The sequence below is a fragment of the Loxodonta africana genome, chromosome 26 (genome assembly GCF_030014295.1).
Source record: "Loxodonta africana isolate mLoxAfr1 chromosome 26, mLoxAfr1.hap2, whole genome shotgun sequence".
Taxonomy (NCBI): Eukaryota; Metazoa; Chordata; class Mammalia; order Proboscidea; family Elephantidae; genus Loxodonta; species Loxodonta africana.
The window spans coordinates 38,976,037-39,000,774 of record NC_087367.1 but is presented as its reverse complement, the minus strand read 5'-3'; the positions used below and the strand labels follow the sequence as shown (position 1 = coordinate 39,000,774).

The window sequence follows — 24,738 nt, the reverse complement described above, 5'->3', positions numbered from 1 at the left end:
AGACTAGATTTTTCTCCAGGTCCCTGCTGATTCTACTCAGTCCACCCGGATAAGCTGGCTGAACATGCTTATTTCACTCGAGTGTCTACCTTCTTACCTCTTAACCCCTCTCTTTTCTCCCCAGCATCTACCCCATTTCCAAGATCAGTCTCTTGACTGTGCTGACATCAGATCTTGTGTTCATAGTGCTTACCATAAAAAACCAAACCCTTTGCCGTCGAGTCATTTCCAACTCATAACAACCCTATAGGACAGAGTAGAACTGCCCCATAGAGTTTCCAAGGAGTGCCTGGTGGATTTGAACTGCCAGCCTTTTGGTTAGCAGCTATCATAGTGCCTAGCTCCTTAAAAAAAAAAGATAGATGAGAGTCTGGGCCCTTAATTAAGTGACTCCTCTTAGAAAAGACTCAGTGTGTGCCATGGGTCTCATCTACATTGACACTTACAGACAGAAGTGTTGCCGTCTATACCTAAGAGCTAACACCTAACCATTTTTCTTTGTCAGGCCTGCACTTTCTTCCTGACCTTCCTGTGCTGCACCCAGCTTGGCTGCTTAGTCCCTGCTGCTTTAACTAGACTTTCTGGATTTTATACCTTGTCCGCTTAGGTCTTAGATGGCTGCTTCATCTGACTTAAAAAGTTGGATTCCAGATATTTACCCTTTTTGACCAGTTCTGTCTTGTTAGCACCCATAATTAGAACTTTTTCTGAGAACATTTCACAGAAGTCCATTCAAAAATAAATTGTATTTGCCTGGCCATTTGTTGTGGTTATACACATTAGCATAAATTATTGATGTTAAGTGAATGCCCCTTTGCTACCCACTCTCTGACCCCAAGCCCACCTGCCCTGAATTGTCTGTGAAATTTGGTGACACCACTAAGAATCTGCCTGGTTTCAGGTTCCACATCCTCTGCTTTACACATACACCTGGTTTCAACACAGTTGAGTAGACCCTATCATAAGCCCAAGCCGAAGTTTCTAGTATCTGGAGAATGCTTCACTCCAGGTCATGCTGGAGGAAGAATAGTTGGGTCTGGTTTTTTGAAGACCGTGTTTCTAATTATTCCTCTTCTTCATAGTCTGAGGAGAAGATGGTTCATGACCTGGCCACAATTAAGTTATAGGTCCAGTAGGGCTCATGGAAAACTTGGCAGTTGCCTTAGAACCCAAGGCCATCTTTGTCTTGTTACGATTCCCATGTGTGCCATAAACCTCTGTCTTAGGATTATCTGGGTTCTGCCTTTCCCTATGGTCTTCTTGGCTGACTGCCCCTCTCTCCCACAGGCCATAGGGGTTTCAGATTTGTTCCAATAGGTCCTTATCGACCCCTGCAAGAGTTGCAATATCAGAGACAAAAGCTTAGCAAAAGCATGTAGTCCTGGAGACTAGAGATACCAGCAGGGAGGTGTACAACATTTGGTCTGTTGACCTAAAACTTAGTCATTTTAAGAAGCAGCATTTTTTCTTTATTTAAATGTGATTTAACTCTGTAGTTAAATTTGCAGTGCAGGCTCACAGAAGAGAATTCTGAGAATTCTCCATTCTGAGAATTCCATCCAGCACCAATTCTCCTCCTGCCAGACACAGTGTTCCACAGAGAGCACTATACCACAGGGCATTTTTGCTAGTTTTGGTTGAGGAGTTCTAACAAGAACTCTGAGGCAAAACAATTTCCAGCTCCACTTGATATTACTCTTACATCCTGGAAGGACTTAATGCTAGGAGTTTGCACCTTCCGTCATTATCAAGGCTTTGGAGCATGATCCTAAGGTCCTGGAAAAGTACCATGGTGAACATGTTTTATTGCTCCTGGCTTTCCAACTCCAGGTCTAAAAAGCTGTCCAGTGCTGTTAGACCTTCATTTGGGTCAAACATCTGTGGCAGTAGCCACTGCCAACTCCTTCCCTGCTGACCCAAAAAAAAAAAATCTTTCCCTTGATTCAATTCCAACCTTTCCCTTCTTTAATCACATTTTTATCCTCATTTTGGTTAGTGTATTCACCATAATATCCCTTTTATTCCTGCACAGATGATCTCAGTTCCCTCATAGCTGCAAAACCTTGGTTAAATCATGCTGTTTATTCATGATCAGTGACCCTTTTCAATTGGAATCTACTGTTCACATTCTAATTTTGCATTATTTTCAACCTCTCACCCCGAGACTGATATCTTGATGGAGAACGTGAACCAGACTCTCAAGTAGAATGCTTTCTGAAACCCTAGCAGAGTTATTGACATACCTCAATAACAAGTTCAGTTGCAAATTTAGACCTTCTACTACAGACTGACAGACCATGAGACCATGGCCTAAGAAGGATCAACTTGTGCCTGAAGGGAAAATACTTCCAGATTGTGCTAGTGTTTTCTATCCTGACCCTGTCAGGGGAAGGGTTTACCAGCTTTCTCAAAGCTACGCTCCATCCCTAAAGTGTTAGTCACCACAGTCCCCCAGAAAATGTAGAAGAAAGCATGAAGCTATGTGCTAATGTTACAGTGATTGTGTATTAACACAGTAACTATCCTCCAGCCTAAGCCTGAGTATTCTCTGGGAAGGTTATTAATGGCCATTTCTCAACAGATAATAAAACTCCAATTCTTGAGAATGGATATTTTTCTCTTTGTACACACTTATTTCACTCTATGTCTTGAGACTTGTGGCCCCTGTCATTCCTAAGGTGCTCTTGCTGTGTGCTGCCATGGAATCAAGTGCCATACATTCTCTACACAGCTGATTGCACTTGCTTGTTCCACACTAAATTTGGTGGGAACAAGGTGCTCTCTCACTCATCACTGTATCTTCATGTTTTAAAAATTATGCATTGCACTCAGTGAGCACTCAAATATTTGCTGAGTAAATAAATGCAGGCACATGAATAGGAGTTGTGTCCTATTTGCCATTTCTTGCCTTCTCCCTTATTTTGATCTAATTAGATCTGTACCATCTCCAGTCTTTTCTAACCTACCTTGTGTCCCATGCCACTTCTGAATAACTTGATAATTTTGCTGCAATAAGACTAACACAATTTTTGTTCACCTGCTGATTGCAAAGGGTTGAAGGTAAAATAGCCATTGGTATTTTACTGAAAGCCCAGGGAGTCAAAGTGAGTTGCTCAGAATTGTACAGCAAATCCACTCCATAACATTCCATTTCACTGCTTTAACCACTAGGCTGGCTACTCACTCGTTTCTGATCACCACCTCCCCCCTCCCCCCAGGTTCTCTCATTATCAGTCCTCCTAGCTTTGGAAGGGGCTATAGTCTGGACTTACACCCTTATTAAGCTTATAAAATTTTATGGCCCATCTCTAGTGTAGAATTAGGGTTTTTCATGGCGCTAGGCAATTTGGGGGATATGTGACCTATTGCTATGGTGAGATAAATACACCTTATTAAATACCTACATGATTGGCACATCTATCATGCCCCTTAGAAAATTTATATCTTTGGTTGAATATGGCCAGTAGACACTATCCAAAAGCATTTTTCAAGTCTTGCTTGTGCCCAGGTTTCCCGAGCACCTAGAGACAGTGCTAATAGTATTTCTCAATTCTTCTCGGGGAGTATCATGTGTCCTCCCCTCCCCACCTTATTCTCTAATGATATAACTACACTCAATACAGGACAACTATTTCTCCCAAGTTACTTACTCTTTATTCCTAGGAAAAATAATTTCCCAAGCCACCAGAAGCTTTCAGATGCCTGAGACATTTGCCCCAGATTTTAGTTTCCTTCCCATTTTGAAGGTCCTGATTTGGCTTTTGTCTGTTTCAAGAAGAGTGACTAATGCTTGATTGAAGTAACCTGTAGCCAGCCAGTTTTGGTTTTTTTCCCCCCTTTAAATTCTATTCTGTTGTTGAGAATATACACGGCAAAACATACACCAATTCCAACAGTTTCTCCACGTGCAATTTAGTGACACTGGTAACGTTTTTTGAGTTGTGCAACCACTCTTACCCTCCTTTTCTGAGTTGTTCCTCGCTCAGCATAAACTTACTGCCCCATAATGTTCCTCTTCTAGTCATCTAGTGCTGCTATAACAGAAGCCCCACAAGTGGATGGCTTTAACAAAGAGAAGTTTATTCTCTCACAGTCCAGCAGGCTAGATGTCTGAATTCAGGGCGCCAGCTCCAGGGGAAGCCTTTCTCTGTTGGCTCTGGAGGAAGGCCTTTGTCATCTGTCTTCACTTGGTCTGGGAGCATCTCAGCGCAGGAACCTCAGGTCCAAAGGATGTGCCCTGCTCTTGGTGCTATGAGGTTCCCAACCTTCTGCTTATTTTCCTTTCCTTTTATCTCTTAAGAGATAAAAGGTGGTGCAGATCACACCCCAGGAAACTCCCTTTGTATTGGATCAGGGATGTGACCTGGTAAGGGTGTTAAAATCCCACTCTAATCCTCTTTAACATAAAATTACAATCACAAAATGGAGGACAACCACAGAATACTGGAAATCATGGCCTAACCAAGTTAATACACACATTTCTGGGGGGACATAATCCATGATAGTTCCCATCCAGTGTTTCCAGTTGCTCTTGTCAATTCAATCCCGTACAGTTTTTAAAAAAGCATAATGCTCAAGACAGACCTTTTTTTTTTTTTACTAGTTAAGCTAAACCGTTATTTGGTTTTAAGAAGACTTCAGGAGGTATTTTTGGTTCAAAGCTCGAAGATTATCTCAGGGCAGTAGTTTCAGGGGTTCATCCAGCTGCCATGGCTCCAGAAAGTGTAGAGTCCATGAGAATTTGAAATTCTGTTCTGCATTTCCCCCTTTTGATCAGGATTCTCCTATGGAACCTTTGGTCAAAGTGTTCAAATGGTAGCCAGGTACCATCTAGTTCTCCTGGTCTCATGGCAAAGGAGGCAGTTGTTCATGGAGGCAGTTACCTACACATTCCATATCCTTCTCCTATTCTTGACTCTCCTTCTTCTGTTGCTCCAGGTGAATAGAGACCAGTTGTTGGCCTTGGATGGTTGCTTGCAAGCTTTTAAGACCCCAGGTACTACACAACGAACTAGGAGGTAGAACAGAGGCACTAAATACATTATTAGGCCAGTGAACTGGGATGTCCCATGGAACCATGACCTTTACCCTCCAAACCAAAGAACCAGACCCCCTGAGGTGTTTGGCTGTACATAAGCAGCCTTAGCAGCTACTCTTGTTGTTGTTGTTATTATAAATATGTCACACAATTTTTGCCAGTTCAACTTTAAGTATACAACTTATTGATAGCAATTACAGTAATCAGCTGTGCAATACTACCCTTAATCAATGCGATTTTCCCATCACTGTTAATCCACTTTTTTCCCCTTTCTCCCCACCCCTGGTAAACACTAATAATCTTTGTTCTGTACACATTTGACTCATTTCACTCAGTATAATGTCCTCAAGGTCCATCCATACTGTAGCATGTACCAAGGCTTCATTTCTCCTACTGGCTGAGTAGTGTTTTGTTGTATGTATATACCATATTTTGTTTACCCATTCATCTGTTGATGGACATTTAGGTTGTTTCCACTTTTTGGCTATTGTGATTAGTATTGCAGTGAACACTAGTGTCCAAGTCTCTTTTTGAGTCTCTGCTTTCAAGTCTTTTGGGTATATACCTAGGAGTGGAATTACTGGGTCATATGGTTGTTCTATTTTTAGTTTTTTGAGGAACCACCACACTGTTTTCCACAGCAGCTGTACCATTTTGTATTCCCACCAGCAATAGATGAGGGTTCCATTTTCCCCGCATCCTCACCAACATTCGTTATTTTATGGTTGTGTTTTGTTTGTTTTTTAATCTTAGCCATCCTAGTAGGAGTGTAATGGTATCTCATTGTGGTTTTGATTTGCATCTCTCTGGTGGCTAATGACGCTGAGCATCTTTTCATGTGTTTGGTAGCCATTTGAGTGTGCTCTTTGGTGAAATGTCTATTCCAGATCCTTTGCCCATTTTATGATTGGGTTTTTTGTCTTGTTAAATTGTTGAAGATTTATATATTTTTTTGTTAATTAGATTCTTCTCCAATACATGTTTTCCAAAGATATTCTCCCAGTTGGTAGCATGTCTTTTCACTTTTTTGGTGAAGTGTTTTGATGAATGAAGTTTTCTAATTTTTGTGAGGTCCCATTTATTTATATTTTGCTGTTTGTGCTTTTGTTATTGTATTAGATAATCCATTGTTGAAAGCTAGGCCTGACAGCATTGTCCTTGCCTGTTCTTCTGAGAGTTTTATGATTTTAGTTTGCACATTTAGGTCCTTAATCCATGTTGAATTTGTTTTTGTGTATGATTTGAGGCAAGGATCCTGTTTCATTTTTCTGCGTGTGGGAATCCAGTTTTCCCAGCACCATTTATTGAAGAGGCTCTTCTTTCCCCATCAAGCACCTTTGTCAATAATTAGTTGACTATAGATGTATGGGTTTATTTCTGAACTCTCAATTCTATTCCATCAGTCTGTTGTTACACCAGTACCAGGCTGTTTTGATTACTGTAGTTGTATAGTAAGTTTTAAAATCAGAAACTGTGAGTTTTTCTACTTTGTTCTTCTCCTTCAGCATTATTTTAACTATTTGGGGCCTCCTGCCTTTCCGTATAAAGTTAAGGATTGGTTTTTCTGTTTTTGTAAAGAGGGCTTTTGGAATTTTGATCAGGATTGCACTGAATCTGTAGCTCTCTTTGGGCAGCATTGACATCTTAATAATATTAAGTATTTCAATCCATGAACATGGCACAGCTTTCCATTTATTTAAGTCTTCTTTAGTCTCTTTCAGCAGCATTTTATAATTTTCATTGTATAAGTCCTTTACGTCTTTGATTAGATTTATTCCTAGGTATTTTATCCTCTTAAGTGCTATTGTAAATGGAATTGTTTCACTAATTTCCTTTTCACATTTCTCATTGCTGGTATATAGAAACTCAGCCGATTTTTGTTTGTTGGCCTTGTACCCTATAGCTTTACCAAATTCCTGTATTAGCTCTAGAAATTTTCTTGCAGACTTTGGGATTTTCTGTATATAGGATCTTTTTAGGATCTTGTTTGCAAGCAGAGGTAATTTTACTTGTTTTCCAATCTGGATACCATTGATTGATTGATTGTTGTCTTATTGCTCTGGCTAGGGCTCCTAATACAATATTGAATAGAAGTGGTGAGAGTGGGCACCCTTGTCTTGTTCCCGATTTCAAGGGGAAAGCTCTGAATCTCTCTCCATTAAGTATAAAGTTGGCTGTTGGTTTTTTATATATGCCATGAATCATATTGAGGAATGTCTCTCTATTCCAGTCTTCTTTGGGGTTTTCATCAAGAAAGGGTGTTAGCTTTTACCAGATGCTTTTTCTGCATCCATAGAGATGATTATATTGTTCTTTTTCTTTGTTCTATTGATGTAGTATTGGTTTTCTAGTGTTGTGCCACCCTTGCATTCCTGGAATAAATCCCACTTGGTCATGGTGTATGACCCTTCATTTGCTGTTGGATTCTGTTTGCTAGTATTCTCTTGAGGATTTCTGCGTCTATATTTGTAAGAGATATTAGCCTGTAGTTTTCTTTTTTTGCTGTCTTTGGTTTGGGTGTCAGGGTTATGTTTGCTTTGTAGAATGAATTAGGAAGTATTCCTTCCTTCTCCATCTTTTGGAAGAGTTTAAACAGTACTCGTGTCAATTCTTCTTTAAATGTTTGATAGAATTTCCCAGTGAAGCCATCTGGTCCAGGACTTTTTTGTTGTTGTTGTTGGGAGGTTTTTGATTTGTGTTTACTAGACAGTTGGAAATATGCAGCTAGGGATAGAGCTCTGGCACAGAATTAGAGATTAAGGAATTATCTATACCAAGCTGGTTTCGAAGCCACAACATTGTCAAAGTGTAGAGTGAGTTATGGACATAGCCTTGGGAACACATATCCATTCAAGGAATGAAGAGAAAAGAGGATTACAGCTTGAAAAGGTTAAGGTTTAGGTACTTTTGTCTTTTAAATTGAGGTGGAAGATGGGGCTTGCTGAGCTAACGGATCCAGTGAGTGGGGCTGAGTAGAGATGCAAGAAAGAGATATGGGAGGGTAGTTGTTTGATCATAGTGGAAAGGCTTGAGCTTGAAGTACCCAACTTCATTGTAACAGGAATGAAGAAAGAGAAATGAAAGACTGGAGGCATTTAAGGAGGAGGGAATTTGCGGCAACCTGTTTCCCAGGAATGAAGCAATGTCCCATCAGAGATGAGGTGTGCAAGGGTGTGAGGGAGGTAGGAAGAATTTGAAGTAGACTCTGTGGGGAATTTGAGGATCTCCTGAAGGTGAGTACAAGGCTATTCAGGCAGCAGTGAGGGTCCCACAGAGGTGGGATAGCAAACATTGAGAGATAGGTCAGCCAGTTTGGTGATTTTTCAACTCAACATCAGCAATTTGGGATCTGCAGCAGGAAAAGTGAGTGGCGGGAGGACAAGGAGGAAAGGAAGTCTGTTTATTTACTAAGTAGAGTGTGGAGCAGGGCATCCAGGTTAGGGGAGAAGGTACAGAGGGTCAGAAAGCATAGGTAGACAATGAGAAGAGGGAGAAATCTAGGGGTTAGAGAGCACAGTGAGGACAGAGTGGGTGTGTGTAAAAGAATGGGTGAGATTGGATTTGGTCTGTGGTTGGAAGTGGATCGATATGTAAGTCTTCTTTGGCCAGTTTGGAAAATGCAAAGCACTATATAAAAATTGCAATTTCTAACATATAGCTAAAATGTGGTTCCCTGTTTTTAATAGTTTATGCTCTTGTCCCTGGTCACTGCTAATTTCAACTATGTATTTTTCTCTTTTAGCAAAAGAGAAACACTCTTTGGCTTGAACATCCTGAGATTCCCCATCCCTTCCTGTTCTGAATTCAGCCTTCTGAATCCTCCCACTTTAGTATCTAGGTCAGTGATGCTTAACCTTGGCTGCCCCTGGGCTGACCTGGGGAGCTCTTAAAAAATACAGGTGTCTGGTCCCACACCAAATTTAATTAGTCTGGGTGAAGAGTTTTTAAAGCTCCACAGGTGATTCTTCTCTGCAGCCAGAGTTATGATCCATTGGTCTAGGTCTTGAAACCACAAGCGGCCCCGCAAGAGAAAGATGTGGCAGCCTGCTTCTGTAGAGATTTATAGCCTTGGAAATCCTGTGGGGTCACTGTGAGTCAGAATTGACTTGACCGCAGTGAGTTTGGTGGTTTTGGGGCCTAGGTCTAGGAGCCCCTGGTGGCTGCAAACCAAAAGGTCGGCGGTTTGAACCCACCAGCTGCTCCGTGGGAGAAAGATGTAGCAGCCTGCTTCCGTAAAGATTTACAGCCTTAGAAACCATATGGGACAGTTCTACTCCATCATATATAGGGTCACTGTGAGTCCGGATCAACTGGACAGCATTGCGTTTTTTGTTTTTTTGTTTTTTTTTTTGTTGGTCTAGGCCTTCTCCTGGAGGCCTGATGGCGTAGTGGTTAAAAGCTTGGCTGCTAACCAAAAGGTCACCAGTTCGAATCCACCAGCCGCTCCCTGGAAATCCTGTGGGGCAGTTCTCTGTCCTGTAGGGTCACTATGAGTTGGAACTGACTCCATGACAATGGGTTTGGGTTTAGGTCTTCCCCCAGGTGAGAGTAATGACTCCTGTTAATGATTTCCCCATAATTTGAACTACCCGATGTGCACAGGACTACTACTCTAACCAGGGACGGATTACAAGTAAGGCTAAGCACATGGACTGTGGAGTCAGATGCCTGGCTTGCAGTCTCAGCCCTGTGATCTCAGGCAAGCTGTGTATTATCTAGGCACCTTGATTCCCTATATATTGATTGGGGTAATCATAATTCCTACAAAGGGATGAGGATTACATTTGAGATAACGTATAAAACACACTTAGCACAATACCTGGCATATAGAAATACTGAATAAAACTTAGTTGGGTTATTAATATTGCTAGTGTGATTGTATTAGCATTTTATACTAATATAAAGAATTTTTTTCATAGGACTATACTCTGTCTTATAGGGTCGCTATGAGTCGCAATCGACTCGACGGCACTGGGTTGTTGGGTGGGTACACAAGTTAAACTTAATCTCTTCTGTATACTATTTTGTATCTATTGCCTGCTTGTTGAAGGAAAATTGTAGACTGTATTGTTTTAAGTTAGAAAAGCTTCATGATTACAATGATAACATGTAGCAGGACTTGGTATTACAGTGAAACATGGCAAGGGTTCCTTTTCCAAATATTTAACTTCATTTCAGTTTGCTTTGTAAGAAAGTAGCCACAAGGTGGCTCTCAGAACCCATGGATTTCATGAAGGCTGAGTTTTTCTGGGTTTGAGTGAGGACTAGTTTTTCAAAACTTTCACTGTGTAAGGAATCTGCCCAGTGGGAGTTCATCTATATAAAAACTCTTTTAAAAAACAACATTAAACTTTTAGTGGGTGTTAACATTCTTTTATTTACAAGCAGTGAAGTCTATCATCTTCGTGTTGTTATTTATGCAGCATTAACCTTTTTCTCCAGATCATTGAGACTGAAAATATGATGGACCGAATTGTGACTGGCTTGTCTGAGTCTAGTGTCAAGGTGCGGCTAGCTGCCGTCAGGTATGAGCTTTAAATGGTCCTAATAAAAATCCCTTGCCTTGTCTTTGACCCGTTTTCTTTCTGGACCTTCTGTGAGAGTAAGCTCAGAATGCAAATGTTATTTGAAAGTGTGCTCAGGTGAATCTCTACAGTGTGTAATATTATTTAACAGACAACCTAAGCCTCAGAAGCCCACAAATTGTTCTGAAGCAATTACATTAACAGTCTCTGTAGATATACTTAAAGTATATATTAGTAATTGTGAATGGCCAAGCAGTTTGTGTTTTAAAAGTGTTGGCTTCTTGTGAAGCTAATTTTGATTATTCTTTGTAGGTGTTTGCACAGTTTATCCAGATCTGTGCAGCAGCTTCGAACCAGTTTCCAGGATCATGCTGTATGGAAACCTTTAATGAAGGTAAGAAGAAAGGCCAGCAAGTAACACCTTTAGTGAGCTGCAGTAGCTGAGAGTGCTCACCGTGACTAGGAGTGTGTCTAATTTTTGTATAAAGCATTTCGAATATCTCTCGTCCTAAAATCTGATATTCTAAGCATCTACAGACTGCAGAATGTGTTTCTGAAGTCAGCATTCTGTGTGCGAGGGTCTCCTTTTATGGGGTGAAGCTTTAGTTTATCATCTCCCTCGTGTGTTTATTATTACACCTTATACTATGTAAAAAACAATAGTTATTAATAGGAAAGGAATCAGCCATTACAAGTGTAACCTATTGTTCTTAGGCTTTTGGCAAGCTTGGTTATTTTTTTTGAGACAGCTGTGTTTAATTTTAGTTACTTCCTGCTTCTCTGCTCCAGAGTACCTTTTTTTCATCTTAGGTCTTCTCTCTAGAGCCCTCCTTGTCCCCCACCCCAAAAAAGATTTGTATCAGATCAGTCTGAATTAGGACTAAGAGTATGCATCAGGTTGCTGCTTATAATGTTATCACCTGATATATCACACAGAACCACAGGCTAACTTGGTCTTTGGTCCTTTTTTTTTTTTTTTTCAAGTACTACTATGTGCTAATGAGCAAAGCCTTCAGGCACAGTGAGACTACTAAATATACTGTACTACAGAGCTCTTGCCCTCAGCCTAAAACTTAAGGTGAGAGTTCTTGTTGTTAGCTACCAGTGAGTTAGCCCCCAACTCGTGGTGACCCAGTGCACAAAGGAACAAAATGCTGCCTGGTCCTGTGCCATTCCCGTGATCAGTTGTGGATTGGATCATTATGATCCGTTGGGTTTTCACTGGCTGATTTTCAGAAGTAGATCACCAGGCCTTTCTTCCTAGTCCGTCTTAGTCTGGAAGCTCCACTGAAACCTGTTCGGTATCATAGCAACACGCAGGCCTCCACTGACAGACACATGGTGGCTGCGCATGAGGTGCATTGCTGAGAATCAAACCTTGGTCTCCTGCATGGAAGGCGAGAATTCTACCACTGAACCACCAGCGTCCCCTCAGGTTAGAGTGTTATTATTAGGTGCTGTCAAGGCGGTCCTGACTCATAGCCACCCTGTGTATAACAGAAAGAAATGTTTTCCGGTCCTGCGCCACCCTTACAATCGTTGCTGTGTTTGAGCCCATTGTTGCAGCCACTGTGCCAGTCCATCTCATTGAGGGTCTTCCTCTTTTTGCTGACCCTCTACTTTACCAAGCACCATGTCCTTCTCCAGGGACTGCTTCCCCCTGACAACATGGCCAGTGTACATGAGACAAAGTCTCACCATCCTTGCTTCTAAGGCGCATTCTGGCTGTACTTCTTCCAGGACACGTTAAAGTAGGGGCATCCAATGTGGCAGAAGGAGTCAGGGAAGCCTTCAGGCAGGAAGAATATGAGGGAAGCTTGGAAAGCAGAAGGAAAGCAGGAGGATGTTCCAGGGAAGGGAACAGCATGAGCAGACACATGATGTATGGTATATGTAGGAAACAGTGTGATGCTTTTATAACTAGAGTAGAGAGATGGGATATAGTAAGACAGGTAAGAACCAGGTGGAAGACTGATGCCATAGGCCTCTAGGCACTAACATGCTGAGAGGAATCCATCTCATAGCAGGGTTCGTCTCTGAGAGGACACAATTTATGTGTTAAAGGTCCTGGAGTAAGGTGGGAGCAGTGGATTAGGAAAGAAAATGTGACCCCTGGAGATACTTTTGTACGATGAATGACAGAATTAGGTGTATGATTCAGGACATGTCAGGGTGGCACCAGGTTTCTAACCTAAAAATCAAGACATGGCCTTGTAAGGCTTACTAAGAGAGTAGAATTTTCTTCTGTTTCTTCCCCTTCCTGAGGTATCCAGCTTTTCCCATCTCTAGACATTGGCAGACCTCCTGAAGTTTTGCTCTCTTTCACTGTATTGAACATATGTCAGCTTTTCTGAATATTCCTCACTCTCTGCTATCCTTTCACTTCCTGAGCCCCATTAAGTGCCCCAAATCTAAGAAAAGTGATTTACCCATCTCATCACTCTCTGGGTACAACATCATTGCCTTTCCACACTGCGAAGACATTGCCCAGGGAGTGTGCAACAAAAGGTCATTTCAAATCTACAATCCCTTATCTAGAACCCTTTGGGCCAGATTTACCATTCCTGGATTTTTCAAGGCTCTCTTCAGTTCCGTTTTACTATTTTGCAACTCTTTTTTGTTCTTAAATTGCATCTTTTTTTTTATAACAACTTGATTTTAATTTATTCTGTCCAGTCAAGATTTTTTAAGTGCTCTCTTGTTTCCTGAGACATAACTCCCATTTCATCAGGAGCCATTTCCTCTGATTACTCAGCCCAGACTATCATACAAATCAGAGGATGGAGCAATGCATGGTTTCTAACTAATTCTACCATGGGAAAAGGTCTGGTGGGTAATCTAGAAGGGTTTTGTTGGCTTGGGTACATGTGGATATACTTACTATCAAACACTTTGTTGCACATTTAAAGTAGGATTATGAGGTTGGAAGTAATTATTGTCACCTAAAAAAAAATTTTTTTTTTTTATTTTTTATGATATACTTAGGTTCCTCATAGCTCAGAGGCTGTTGGTATACCTATTGATTTTTTTTCCCTTTTACTTCCCCATGTTTTTAACTGTTGGCTAGCAAACCACAGAAGAGTAGTCATTTGGTTTTAATTAAAAATTTTATTTGTGATTATTTTTTGTTCCTGTTTTGTGAAATTAAAATTGGTCATTATCAAATGTTGATGTCTGAATTTTTCATTTTATATCTTATGCTGAGCTTAATGAATGCTTTTAAGAAGTTTTAGTTTATCTTTAAATGTTATATAATGGGAAAATAAAAGTTCATAAAAGCAAATTAATCTTTATAAAAACTATAATATTTTAAAGAGAATCATATCAACTGAAGCAAGTTTTTAAAGTTTCCAAACTTTGGTAGGTGGTACTCACTTATTTTAATCAATGATTCTAAGCAGTATGATTTTGGAAAATGGTTATTTCTCTTATTCAGTCCATGACATTTATTGAGCACCCATGTGTGTAGTACCTTGGGTTGCACCAGGCCAAGATGATTTAGACCTCAAGAATTTTAAATCTACTAATAGAAGGAGGAAGATAGGCATGGCTAAACAAAGACTTTGAATAGTATGGGACAGTAATGGGGTCCTCAAAGGCATTACAAAGAGTGACTGAGAGCTCAGAGGAGGCTAGGATGACTTCTGACTAGAAAGATATTAAGGAAGCTTCTGGAATGGGATGACCTTAAAGCATGGGTACACCTGCAGAGATGTAGGAAGGGCGTGGCAAGGCAAAGGAAGGTTGAACAGAGTCTTAGAGGGGTTGTGGCAGACACAGAGGTCAGCATGTACAGTTTATGTAATTTGATCTTTATCACCTAGCTAACAGTTCACAGAAGAACTGAAACAAAATCTTAGAAGAGTTGCTTTGACTTTGTAATTCTTGCTACTTTTAACTTGAGAACTTATGAATTAGTTTAGCTGAACAAAGTAGATATTTAACTCTGTGATTTTGTGTGAGTATTCATTTCCAATTCGCGTAACTAGAGCTCCTAGGGCTCCTTTTGGATAATAAGCCTAAGCCTGATCTGATCCCAGAAGCCCTGGTGGTACAGTGGTTAAAGTGCTCAGCTGCTAACTGAAAGGTCAGTGGTTTGAACCCACCAGCCGCTTGGCAGGAGGAAGATGTAGCATTCTGCTTCTGTGATGATTTACAGCCTTGGAAACCCTATGGGGCAGTCCTACCCTGTCCTATAGGGTGGCTGTGAGAATTCAACTTGATGGCAGTAGGCTTGGTTTTTTGGTTATTTAGTGGTTACACTGGAGTTTGCCCCCAGTCTGTGCTCTTAATCTCCATGCTATGCTGCTTCCCTTATTATTCACCATATGACTTTTAATCTCCGAAAAATAATCTTATTAGGGAAGTCTTGTTTTCCTGGGTTCATAGATGAGGAAATGAAGGCTTGGGGAGGTTAAGAAATGTGCCCAAGTTCACACACCTAGTAAGTGACAGAGTCAGAGCTGGAACCAGAGCTGTGTGATTCCAAACCCTGAGAACCCATGCTCCATATTGGCCCCCTATGCAGTAGCTTCATCCTTCTGTACTCCTGTTCAAGCAGCCCCGTCTAGAGACACATCAGAAAATCTCAGGCTCTAGGATAATTCTGTGATTTCATAAGTGGTCTGATTTGACCACTTTTTACCTACAGCAGCCCCCACCAACTCTCTCTCCTTTTTCCTGTAGTAGCTGCCCATCTGGAAGTGGGGCTGCAACATCTCCAGCAAAATAGACATGAGGGCCCTAGTCAGTCATAATTCAAGCACTAGGTCAAGTGGGTCTTTCCTAACCACGTGCAGTAGGAGAAATCAGAAAGGTCAAGTGTTTTTGTTTTCATTTATTCTTATAATCTCACCTCCATGGTTCCAAACCATTAATAGTATCCCGTTTTTAATTCCGTAGGTTTTACAAAATGCACCAGATGAAATCCTAGTAGTAGCATCTTCCATGCTCTGTAATCTGCTTCTTGAATTTTCTCCGAGCAAAGAGGTTAGTATTAATTTTGTCCTAGACTTTATCCAGTCTAGTTAGAGTTTAGTTAGATAATTTTCATAGTAGGTGGCATTGAAACTTGTGGTTTGGATTTAAAAAAAAACTTCTGAATTGTTTGATTTCTTTTTTCTTAGAAAAATTAATTCATATTTTAAATATAGCTATCATTAACTCTCTTCTACCTAGCATGTTCAGCATATTTAAAAGATATTATAGTTTATAGCCAATCTAAACTGTGTGAAACTGCAAAAATAATTAAACAAATAATAGACTGTTCTCAAACTATATTTACTAAAGAATAAATTAAGAATTATGTAAACCAGGATTGTAAGTTGTTTTAAGGAATATAACCACTGGTGATGGAAAATAATTTTTTTAATATTAATGGTAGTTGTTTGGGGGGAGGGATTAAGTGTGGGGATATTTTTCCTTCTTTTCCGCATTTTATAAATTGTTTGAGGATATATTACTTTTTAACTATGGGAAACTAAAACTTAAAGGAAGGAGGAGGGAAACCTTGTACAGTCAGTTTTGTCATGTTATGATATCTCCAATTTGCCCAATTGTGAACTGAGGTTTAGACACTATTGTGCATTGAGTAATCCCATTTTTGTTGACTTTATTTTCTGCATTACAATACCTGCAGACATCTGGTCGGTAATTAGGAAGGCAGTATTAACGGGTAGAGGTTCAAAGACAGTTGTTCAACAAGCAAAAATCTTGGAACAAGAGGGGAGAGACTGGTAGTTACTGAAGGAAGAAGGTGGCAAGATGGGATGTCGGAGTTTCCATCTGTTCTTTCTGCCTGGTAGTGGGGTCTTGGCCTGATGATGATCTGGCTGCAGCCAGTGCCTCACCATTAATCATCCTAAAGAGCCCTCTGGATAACTCACAAGTTGTTTCAGATTTCCCTTCAGAATGTTCAGAGTCTGGTTAGGAAACAAGGTGAATAAATGCAGGCACAGGAATCCACATGAGGGATGACTGTACAATGAGAGCACTAGTTTTTATACTAAAAGTAGACTAACCGGATCCTGAACTAGGAGGGGCAGAAATGCTATAAGAACATTATTGGGCCAGTTGACAAAATTGGAATATGGACTATAGATTGGATACAAATATTGTTTTAATGTTAGCTTTTCTGAGTTTGGTAACTGCACTGTGGCTGTCTAAGAGAATATCCTTGTTCTTAGGAAATATACATTGAAGTAGTAAGGATAGAGGGGAATGAGGTACGCAGTCTACTTTCAAATGGTTCAGAAAAGATAATGTTGATGTTCATGTACAGTACTGAGAAAAGATAATGATAAAGCCAGTATAGCAAAATGTTAAAAATTAGTGAACCTGGGAAAAGGATATGTGGGAGTACCTTGTATTATTCTTGCAACTTCTCTGTATGCTTGAAATTATTTCAAAATTTCAAAAAAAAATTTTTTTTAATACCACAATTTGTTTGCCATGAGACCAGAAGAACCGGATGGTGCCTGGCTACCATTACTGAACATTTTGATCAAAGATTCCACAGAAGAACCCTAATCAAAAGGGGAAAAATGCAGAACAGGATTTCAAATTCTCTTGGACTTTCTGAGGCCGTGAAGGGTGGATGAACCCCTGAAACTATTGCCTAGAAATAAACTTTAAACCTTAAACCAAAAATATCCCCTGAAGTCATCTTAAAAACAAACTCTAGGAGCCCTGGTGGTGCAGTGGTTAAGAGCTACGGCTGCTAACCAAAAGGTTGATAGTTCAAACCCACCAACCACTTTTTCGAAACCCTATGGGCCAGTTCTACTCTGTCCTATTGGGTCCCTATGAGTTGGAATCAATTCAATGGCAATGGGTTTGGTCTGGCTTATAGTTCAGCTGAAAGAGGAGAAAAGGTCTGCCTTGCACATTATGCTCTCTTAAGGTCTATCTATATGGGATCAAATTGACAATAGTAACTTGAAAGATTAGATAGGAACCTTACGGAAGTGTGAGTTTATGTTAATGACGAAGAAACAACTCAGAAAAGGAGGGTAAGAATGGTTGTACAGCTTAAAGAATGTAGTGTCACTAAATTGTACATGTAGAAACTGTTGAATTGGTATATGTTTTGCTGTGTACATTCTCAACAACAACAAAATAAATAAAATTTAGGGAAAAAAATACCACAATTTTTACAAGTAGAGGAAATATTTAGAAAGGTACTGCCCTTTTTTTCTAGGTATGTAGGTCTGAATTGTTAAGACAGCTCTATAATCCTCTTGAGGGATAGCTTTTAAGCATTACGTCAATGATAAATCTTAGTCCTCTAAAGTTTGATTTTTTTTTTTTTTTTTATATTGCCAAAACACATTCTCAGCCAAGTATCTTAAATAGTGTTCAGGCTAAAGCATGTGTTTTAGGTGTAAAATGTGGTGTGACTATAAAAGTACAAGACTGTTTTGCTTATGTGAAAGCAGTTCTAAATGATGAAATCTGCAGCATGTTTGGAATAGGATAGCAAGATGATAACTTGGAAGGAGGATGGTTTGGATATCTAAGTTCCATTACATTTCTTTCCTAAACCAGCCACATTGCTTCATAGTCACGCCTGTGAACAACACACAGATACATGTATACACAGCAGGGAGTGAGAAAGTACCAGAGGGTGGGGAGAATGAGAAGGTAAATAATGAGATCATAAGGGTGTTTGTGAAATGTACAGATAATAAGGATGTCTCGTAGATGTGAGTTTTGTCCTGATTCCTCCAGGACTGCAAAGAAGAAGGAAATGACAGAGATCCTTAGTTTTGTTTTGGGATTTTGTGAGAGATAATTGTCCTTGCCCTTTTCAAGGTCATTTTTGTGGCCACTTCGTTCCTTGCTTTGTGAAAGAAGCTTGGAATGGGGTAAGAGTGGGGTTAGACGTCTTAAGCAGAGTGCCAAAGTCTATACACATTTAATTTACAAACCTGACTTTAAAGTTGTATCCTTTTCTTTTCCATTCACAGCCGATTTTAGAATCAGGAGCTGTAGAGCTACTTTGTGGATTAACCCAGAGTGACAATCCCGCTTTAAGAGTGAATGGAATTTGGGCATTAATGGTACGTTTTAGCTTCTTATATATATTATCATTTACAGAGAGAACTATTATCAAAGGTAGAACTAAAGAATGTATTACATACAGGCAACTCCTACTTGCACTTTAGTGTTATGTACATTTGCCCTCACTTTGAAGGCATCAAGCCCCTATTAGCAACAGATTCTTCATCTCAATCACCTTTGCCTGCTACATGTGCAGCTTTTAAATCACTGAAAAGGCTTCCAGCCTCTTCTTGCACTAAAGCCAGAAAAAAAATTCCCTTGCCATTGAGTCAATTCCCACTCATAGCGACTCTATAGGACAGAGTGGAACTGTCTCATAGAGCTTCCAAGGAGCTCATGGTGGATTCAAACTGCTGACCTTTTGGTTAGCAGCCATAGCACTAAACCACTGCACCACCAGGGTTTCCTCTTGCATTAAAAAAAAAAAAAAAAAAAAAGCAAGGCTAAATAAGAACCTAATGCACCTGTTCCAACTTACCTATGTATTCGACTTAAAGACACAGGAGTGGATCTCATTTGTAACCTGGGGACTGCTTGAATTTGAAATATCTGGAATTTTTTTTTTTTTTTAATGTCTTGCTATTTTGGCCTGGTGTATTTTTTTTTATTCTAATGACCTAGGAACTAGAAGACTCAACTATTCAGCTTTCAGGTTTTACTGTAAGCAAGTTGCTTGGCCACCATGTGCCTCAGTTCTCCTTTATATTGTTAAGAAAAGGTAGACAAGTGTTGAAATTTGACTTACCTAGTTTTGGAAAAACATTTTTTCCTCATCATGAACATATCATATAGGGCTATCTACTTTAAAGTTCCTGGGTGGTACAGTGGGTAAACATTTCACTACTACCCAAAAGATTGGCAGTTTGAACCCACCCAAAGAAAGGTGCCTTGGAAGACAGGCCTGGTGATCTGCTTCTGAAAGATCACAGCCTTGAAAACTGTATGGAACAGTTCTACTCTGTACACTTGGGGTCACCATGAGTCAGAGTCAGCTCAGCAGTAATTAACAACAACAATGTACTTTACAGGAGTCCTTGGGTGGCACAAACAGTTAAGCACTCTGTGACTAACCTTTCGATTGGTGGTTCAGATCTACCCAGAGGTGCCTTGGAAGAAATGCCTGGCAGCCTACTTCTGAAAAATCAGCTTTTGAAAACCCTGTGGAGCACAGTTCTACTCTGACACACATGGGCTCACCATGAGTTGGAGTCAACACGATGGCAGCTGGTTTATTTGTTTGTTTGTTGTTGTTTTAAAATCTACCTTACAAAATACTTTCATGTCTCTTTTGATCTTCATAATAACTTTATGAAACATGAGTATTCTTATCATATTTTACAGATGAGAAAACTAAGGTACAGAGCAATTTAGTAACTTGCCCAAGGTAACAGAATTGGTGCCTAAATGCTTAATAATTTCTTAACTAAGCAGAACCAAACCCACTGCCATCAAATTGATTCCAACTCTTAACAACCCTATAGGACAGCGTAGAACTGCCCCATAGGGTTTCCAAGGCTGTAAATCTTTACGGAAGTAGACTGCCACATCTTTCTCCCGCAGAGCAGCTGGTAGGTTCAAACCACTCATCTTTTGCCTAGCAGCTGGGCACTTTGACCACTGCACCACCAAAATAAAAAAAAATTCATTGCCATTAAGTCAACTCCGAGTCATAGTGACCCTATAGGACAGAGTAGAACTGCCCCATAGGGTTTCCAAGGAGGAGCTGGTAGATTTGAACTGCCAACCTTTGGGTAGCAGCGCAGCTCTTAACCACTGCGCCACCAGGGCTCCTAATTTCTTAACAGTTTCTATTAAATAATGTATAATAATCTAGATTCTAAAGCTATATAACCATGAGTTAGGAGACTTAATTTTAAAAATTTATTGAAATTGAAAATGGAGCAGTCCTACAGGGATTTTTTTAAACATGATTATAGTAGTTACAATTTAATGAGCATTTACTGTGTGCTAGGCATAAGCTAAGTGTTTTACATTTGTTATTTCTAATTCTTAAATTATATTTTAATGTTTTAAGTTATATTGGTATATATCCACCTTAAAAATGGGAAACTGGGACCCAGGGAGGTTAAATGAATTGCCCAAGACCTCACAGCTAATAAGTGATAGAAACAGATTCTGAACCTGTTCTAAAACCTGTACTCTTCTCCCTGTTCCATGTTCTATTTGCTATCTTTTCTTGACAAACTCTGGGATAGAAATAATCATCTTCTAAGAAATCATTGAATCCAGTTTCACAGTTATTTTTCTCCTTAATTTTAAAATAGCTTTTAGCACTTTCTTTCCCAATACTTGAGTTTTTTTACTTCACTTTCTACCTTGCCTCTTTTTCAGGGGACATTCCCCCAAGTTTCAGTTCCCAGTTTCCATTTCCTTTACCATTTTCCACGACTTCATATACTTTCATGTTTCCAGTACTGTCTAATAGAAGAGCTTTTTTCAAAATTTATGTTTCAGATGTAACTGTCCCCTATTCCCCAGGTCTGTCACTTAAATTCTCTGTAGGCCTTCACTTGAGAGCTCCCTGACGTGCACAACTTTAATATTGAAAACTTAACTTATCATCCAATACCTTATATCATACTGTCTTATTCTCATCAGTTTTCATATCACCAGCTGCATGTCCTCTCCACAGCATATAAAACCTTTTGACACCTAGCCCAGTACTCTTTTTGCTCTGCTGTGTTGCTTTGTATCATTAGATAACTTGATTGCTTATATGTCTTAGCCCCTTAACTAAAATATAAGTTCCTGGTGGACAAGAACCACATATTATAAAAAGTTGGTAATTTACAACAGATTTTGTACCAAAGTTAATTTGTGAGTTGTTATTTGGAATTTGCAATTTTTCTTTTTTTCAGAAATGTTACCATATCTTGGGGTTTTAAGCTGGGATAATCCATAATGTGTCCAGAATGGAGAAAAAGGAACAAAATAGCTACTGGCCATCTGGAGTTACTGTTAGGTCAGAAATATTTCCGACTCCATAGAGGGCTTCTGTGTGACATGACCCAGTCTTATCAACATTCTCACATAGTATTGTGAACCTATAGATATTTTAATATGGGTAAAAGAAACAACATCTACTTCTTACTTTTAAATCATTCTCAGAATTCATGGCAGAGTATAGGTGTTAATTCACAGAAGGCAACCTGATAACTACAAAGATATTATGCTTATTTGAGATATATTAAGACGCCCAAATGCCCACATCAGAAAGCAGTTGTATTATTCATATATAAGTATATGTAAGAGTGACATTTATCTTCTTCTTGATAGAAAGAATTACAGGTGATTTATTAACAGGAATCATGAAAATAATATGACTTACACTTCGAAAATTCTCTTTCTACTTTGAAAATTATCAGAATTAATAAAAATATAATAAAGCAGATGTAGACATTATTCTCTTTCTACTTTGAAAATTATCAGAATTAATAAAAATATAATAAAGCAAATGTAGACATTATTCTTGCAACTTCTTTAATCCTTTCAGAATATGGCATTTCAGGCTGAACAAAAAATAAAAGCTGATATTTTACGAAGCTTGAGTACTGAACAGCTATTCCGGTTATTATCAGATTCAGATTTGAATGTGCTGATGAAGACATTGGGACTTCTTAGGAATCTCCTCTCTACTCGTCCTGTAAGTAAAATCACCCAGGTTTCCAGATTTAACGTTGTATACACATTGCAAGGGTCCCTGGGTGACACAGACAATTAAGTGCTCGACTACGAGCTGAGAAGTTGATGGTTTGAACCCATCCAGAAAACCACAAAACCCGCTGTCAAGTCGATTCCGACTCCCAGTGACTCTATAGGACAGAGTAGAACTGCCCCTTAGGGTTTCCAAGGAATGCTTGGTGGATTTGAACTGCCGACCTTTTGGTTAACAGCTGTACCTCTTAACCATTGCGCCACCAGGGTTTCTGAACCCACTCAGAGACACCTTGAAAGACAGTCCTGACAATCTGTTTCTGAGAGGACACAGCCTTGAAAACACTATGGAACAATTCTCTGCACACATGGGGTCTCCATGAGTTGGAATTAACTTGATGGCAACTAACAACAAAACATGCGTTCCAAATCATTGTAGTTGCTCTTTGTTCCCATTGACATCTGCCCATGAGTGTCGGTACATTCAAATGCAGCCCTTCCCAGTGGAGCAAGGTGATGATGTCCAGACCTGTCTCCTTCATAGTGATTGGGAGCTCTTTCACCATACAGCCACCTGGCCCTTCACTCCTGTACTGCCTGTCCTCTCTTCCTTGCCTCCTACAGTGCTGGATGTGTGCCTACCTTGTTTTATTTATTTTTACCTGGCTTGCTGGCCAGGTTGTGTTTAGTCCCTTATCTCTGGAGCCTCTGCTTCTTTCTCTTTACAGATCCTTCTCAGAACCATTCCATAGTTGCCTCTGCCACCCCAATATCAGAATTGACCTCTGAGGTTGTCAGTGTGGAGGACAGCGGGAGTGTGTCAGAGTAGAAGCTGAGCCTCCTGCCAGTATCTCTCTTGACGTTATTCTCTAATTCTCCCTGAGCAGCATTGCCAGAGGCCTCACTTTGTACCTGAAAAAACTCTTCTGAATACACTTGTGCCCCCAGATAGTATTAGCAAATCTACACCATATTTGCCAGTTCTCTGGCTTTTTCCCCCCATCCATTGGTTATGCTCCCTTTTTCTTTAATATCTTTGGGCTTGGGGACCACTAGTGATTGAAATTCTATATTCTGTAAAGCCAAATCTATGTTCTCTTCATCTTTAAGTTGTCAAAAATATTTTTGTAATTGAAGGCAAAAACCCACTGCTGTCAATTTGATTCCAACTCATAGCGACCCTATAGGACAGAGTAGAACTGCCTCATAGAGTTTCCAAGGAGCGCCCGGCAAATTCAAACTGCCGACCTTTTGGTTAGCAGCCGTAGCACTTAACCACTGCGCCACCAGGGTTTCCATTGAAGGCAAAAAGCAGCTTCAAAATATAACATGTCCTTTGGCATCTACTTCTATATGCTGTGGTTTTCTGCATGAAACAGTTTTGTATCTTATTGTTTAGCTTTTAGAAGCCTTCTATTCTTTCCTGTGGTCTTTTTCTTTGTGTGACAGATAATAATTGAGAATTTCCTATTTTTTTACAGCATATAGATAAAATAATGAGTACCCATGGAAAGCAAATTATGCAAGCCGTCACCCTTATTCTAGAAGGGGAACATAACATAGAGGTCAAAGAGCAGGTATGTGTTCCTTTTTGTAGAATATCTTCTGAATGTAAATGCCAAGAGAGATTTTAGTTAGGAGTCTCCTAAAAGACTCAAATCTGCATAAAGCCAGGGTGCTGAGATGGAGGTGCTGTAGAAACAGGAAGAAAGATCAGAGAATGGGCTGAAACTAGTTCTACCATCCCTTAAATCAGTTTCTCCCCCTCCTCCTGGAGTAGAGGAAATCGTTTCCAGAGTCTGTAGTTATGTCCTCTGTGTGACACACTATACATACTGCCGCTGTCTCTACAGGGGTAGTCACCTTCTCCGGGATTTAATATTTCTAGCCCTCTCTACCACATGCTCTGAACTCAAATTCCAGCAAAACCCTGATAATCCCTTACCTTGGAGAGATTTTTTTTTCCTTCTTTACTCTTGCACATTTTTCTTATACCCCACCCCATATGCCTACTTTCCACTGAATTTTAGTAGGGTAGGCATAAAAGTACAGAGGCTGTGCATTTATCGGGGGACAGTTTGGGGATTACTTTTTTTTATATTTTCTGGGATGTATCATGGAATCCTTAATATAGCATATATTTTACCATAAAAATAAAAGTCACCTGCAATTTTAAAAATTAAAAATTTGGGGAGAGTAAGTGGGAGTGTATAGTAAGGTATATTATATAAGTTTATATGTGAGAGACTGACTTGATTTGTAAACTTTCACTTAAAGCAAAATAAAAATTATTTAAAAAAATTAAAAATTTAACATAGGATCTGAGATGCTGGTAATGTTCAGTTTCCTGCCTTAGACATTGACTACATGAATGTTTTCACTTTGAAAATTCATTGAGCACTTAGGGTTTGTATGCTTTTCTGTATGTCTGAAAGAAAC

The 24,738-nt window shown here is 39.7% G+C and overlaps 1 protein-coding gene across 7 annotated transcripts in view; it reads left to right on the top strand.

The window, feature by feature from the left end:
* Positions 1-24,738, top strand: part of ARMC8 (armadillo repeat containing 8) — a 179,786-nt gene that overhangs the window by 129,760 nt on the left and 25,288 nt on the right. For 6 of the 7 annotated variants that reach the window (XM_064277268.1, XM_064277272.1, XM_064277269.1 and 3 more), the window contains 6 exons: positions 10,481-10,563; positions 10,876-10,957; positions 15,466-15,552; positions 18,531-18,623; positions 22,139-22,288; positions 23,781-23,876. In XM_064277268.1, the coding sequence (XP_064133338.1) occupies positions 10,481-10,563; positions 10,876-10,957; positions 15,466-15,552; positions 18,531-18,623; positions 22,139-22,288; positions 23,781-23,876 (591 nt within the window). The remainder of the gene's footprint in view (positions 1-10,480; positions 10,564-10,875; positions 10,958-15,465; positions 15,553-18,530; positions 18,624-22,138; positions 22,289-23,780; positions 23,877-24,738) is intronic. The other variant, XM_064277271.1, reaches the window with a different exon arrangement.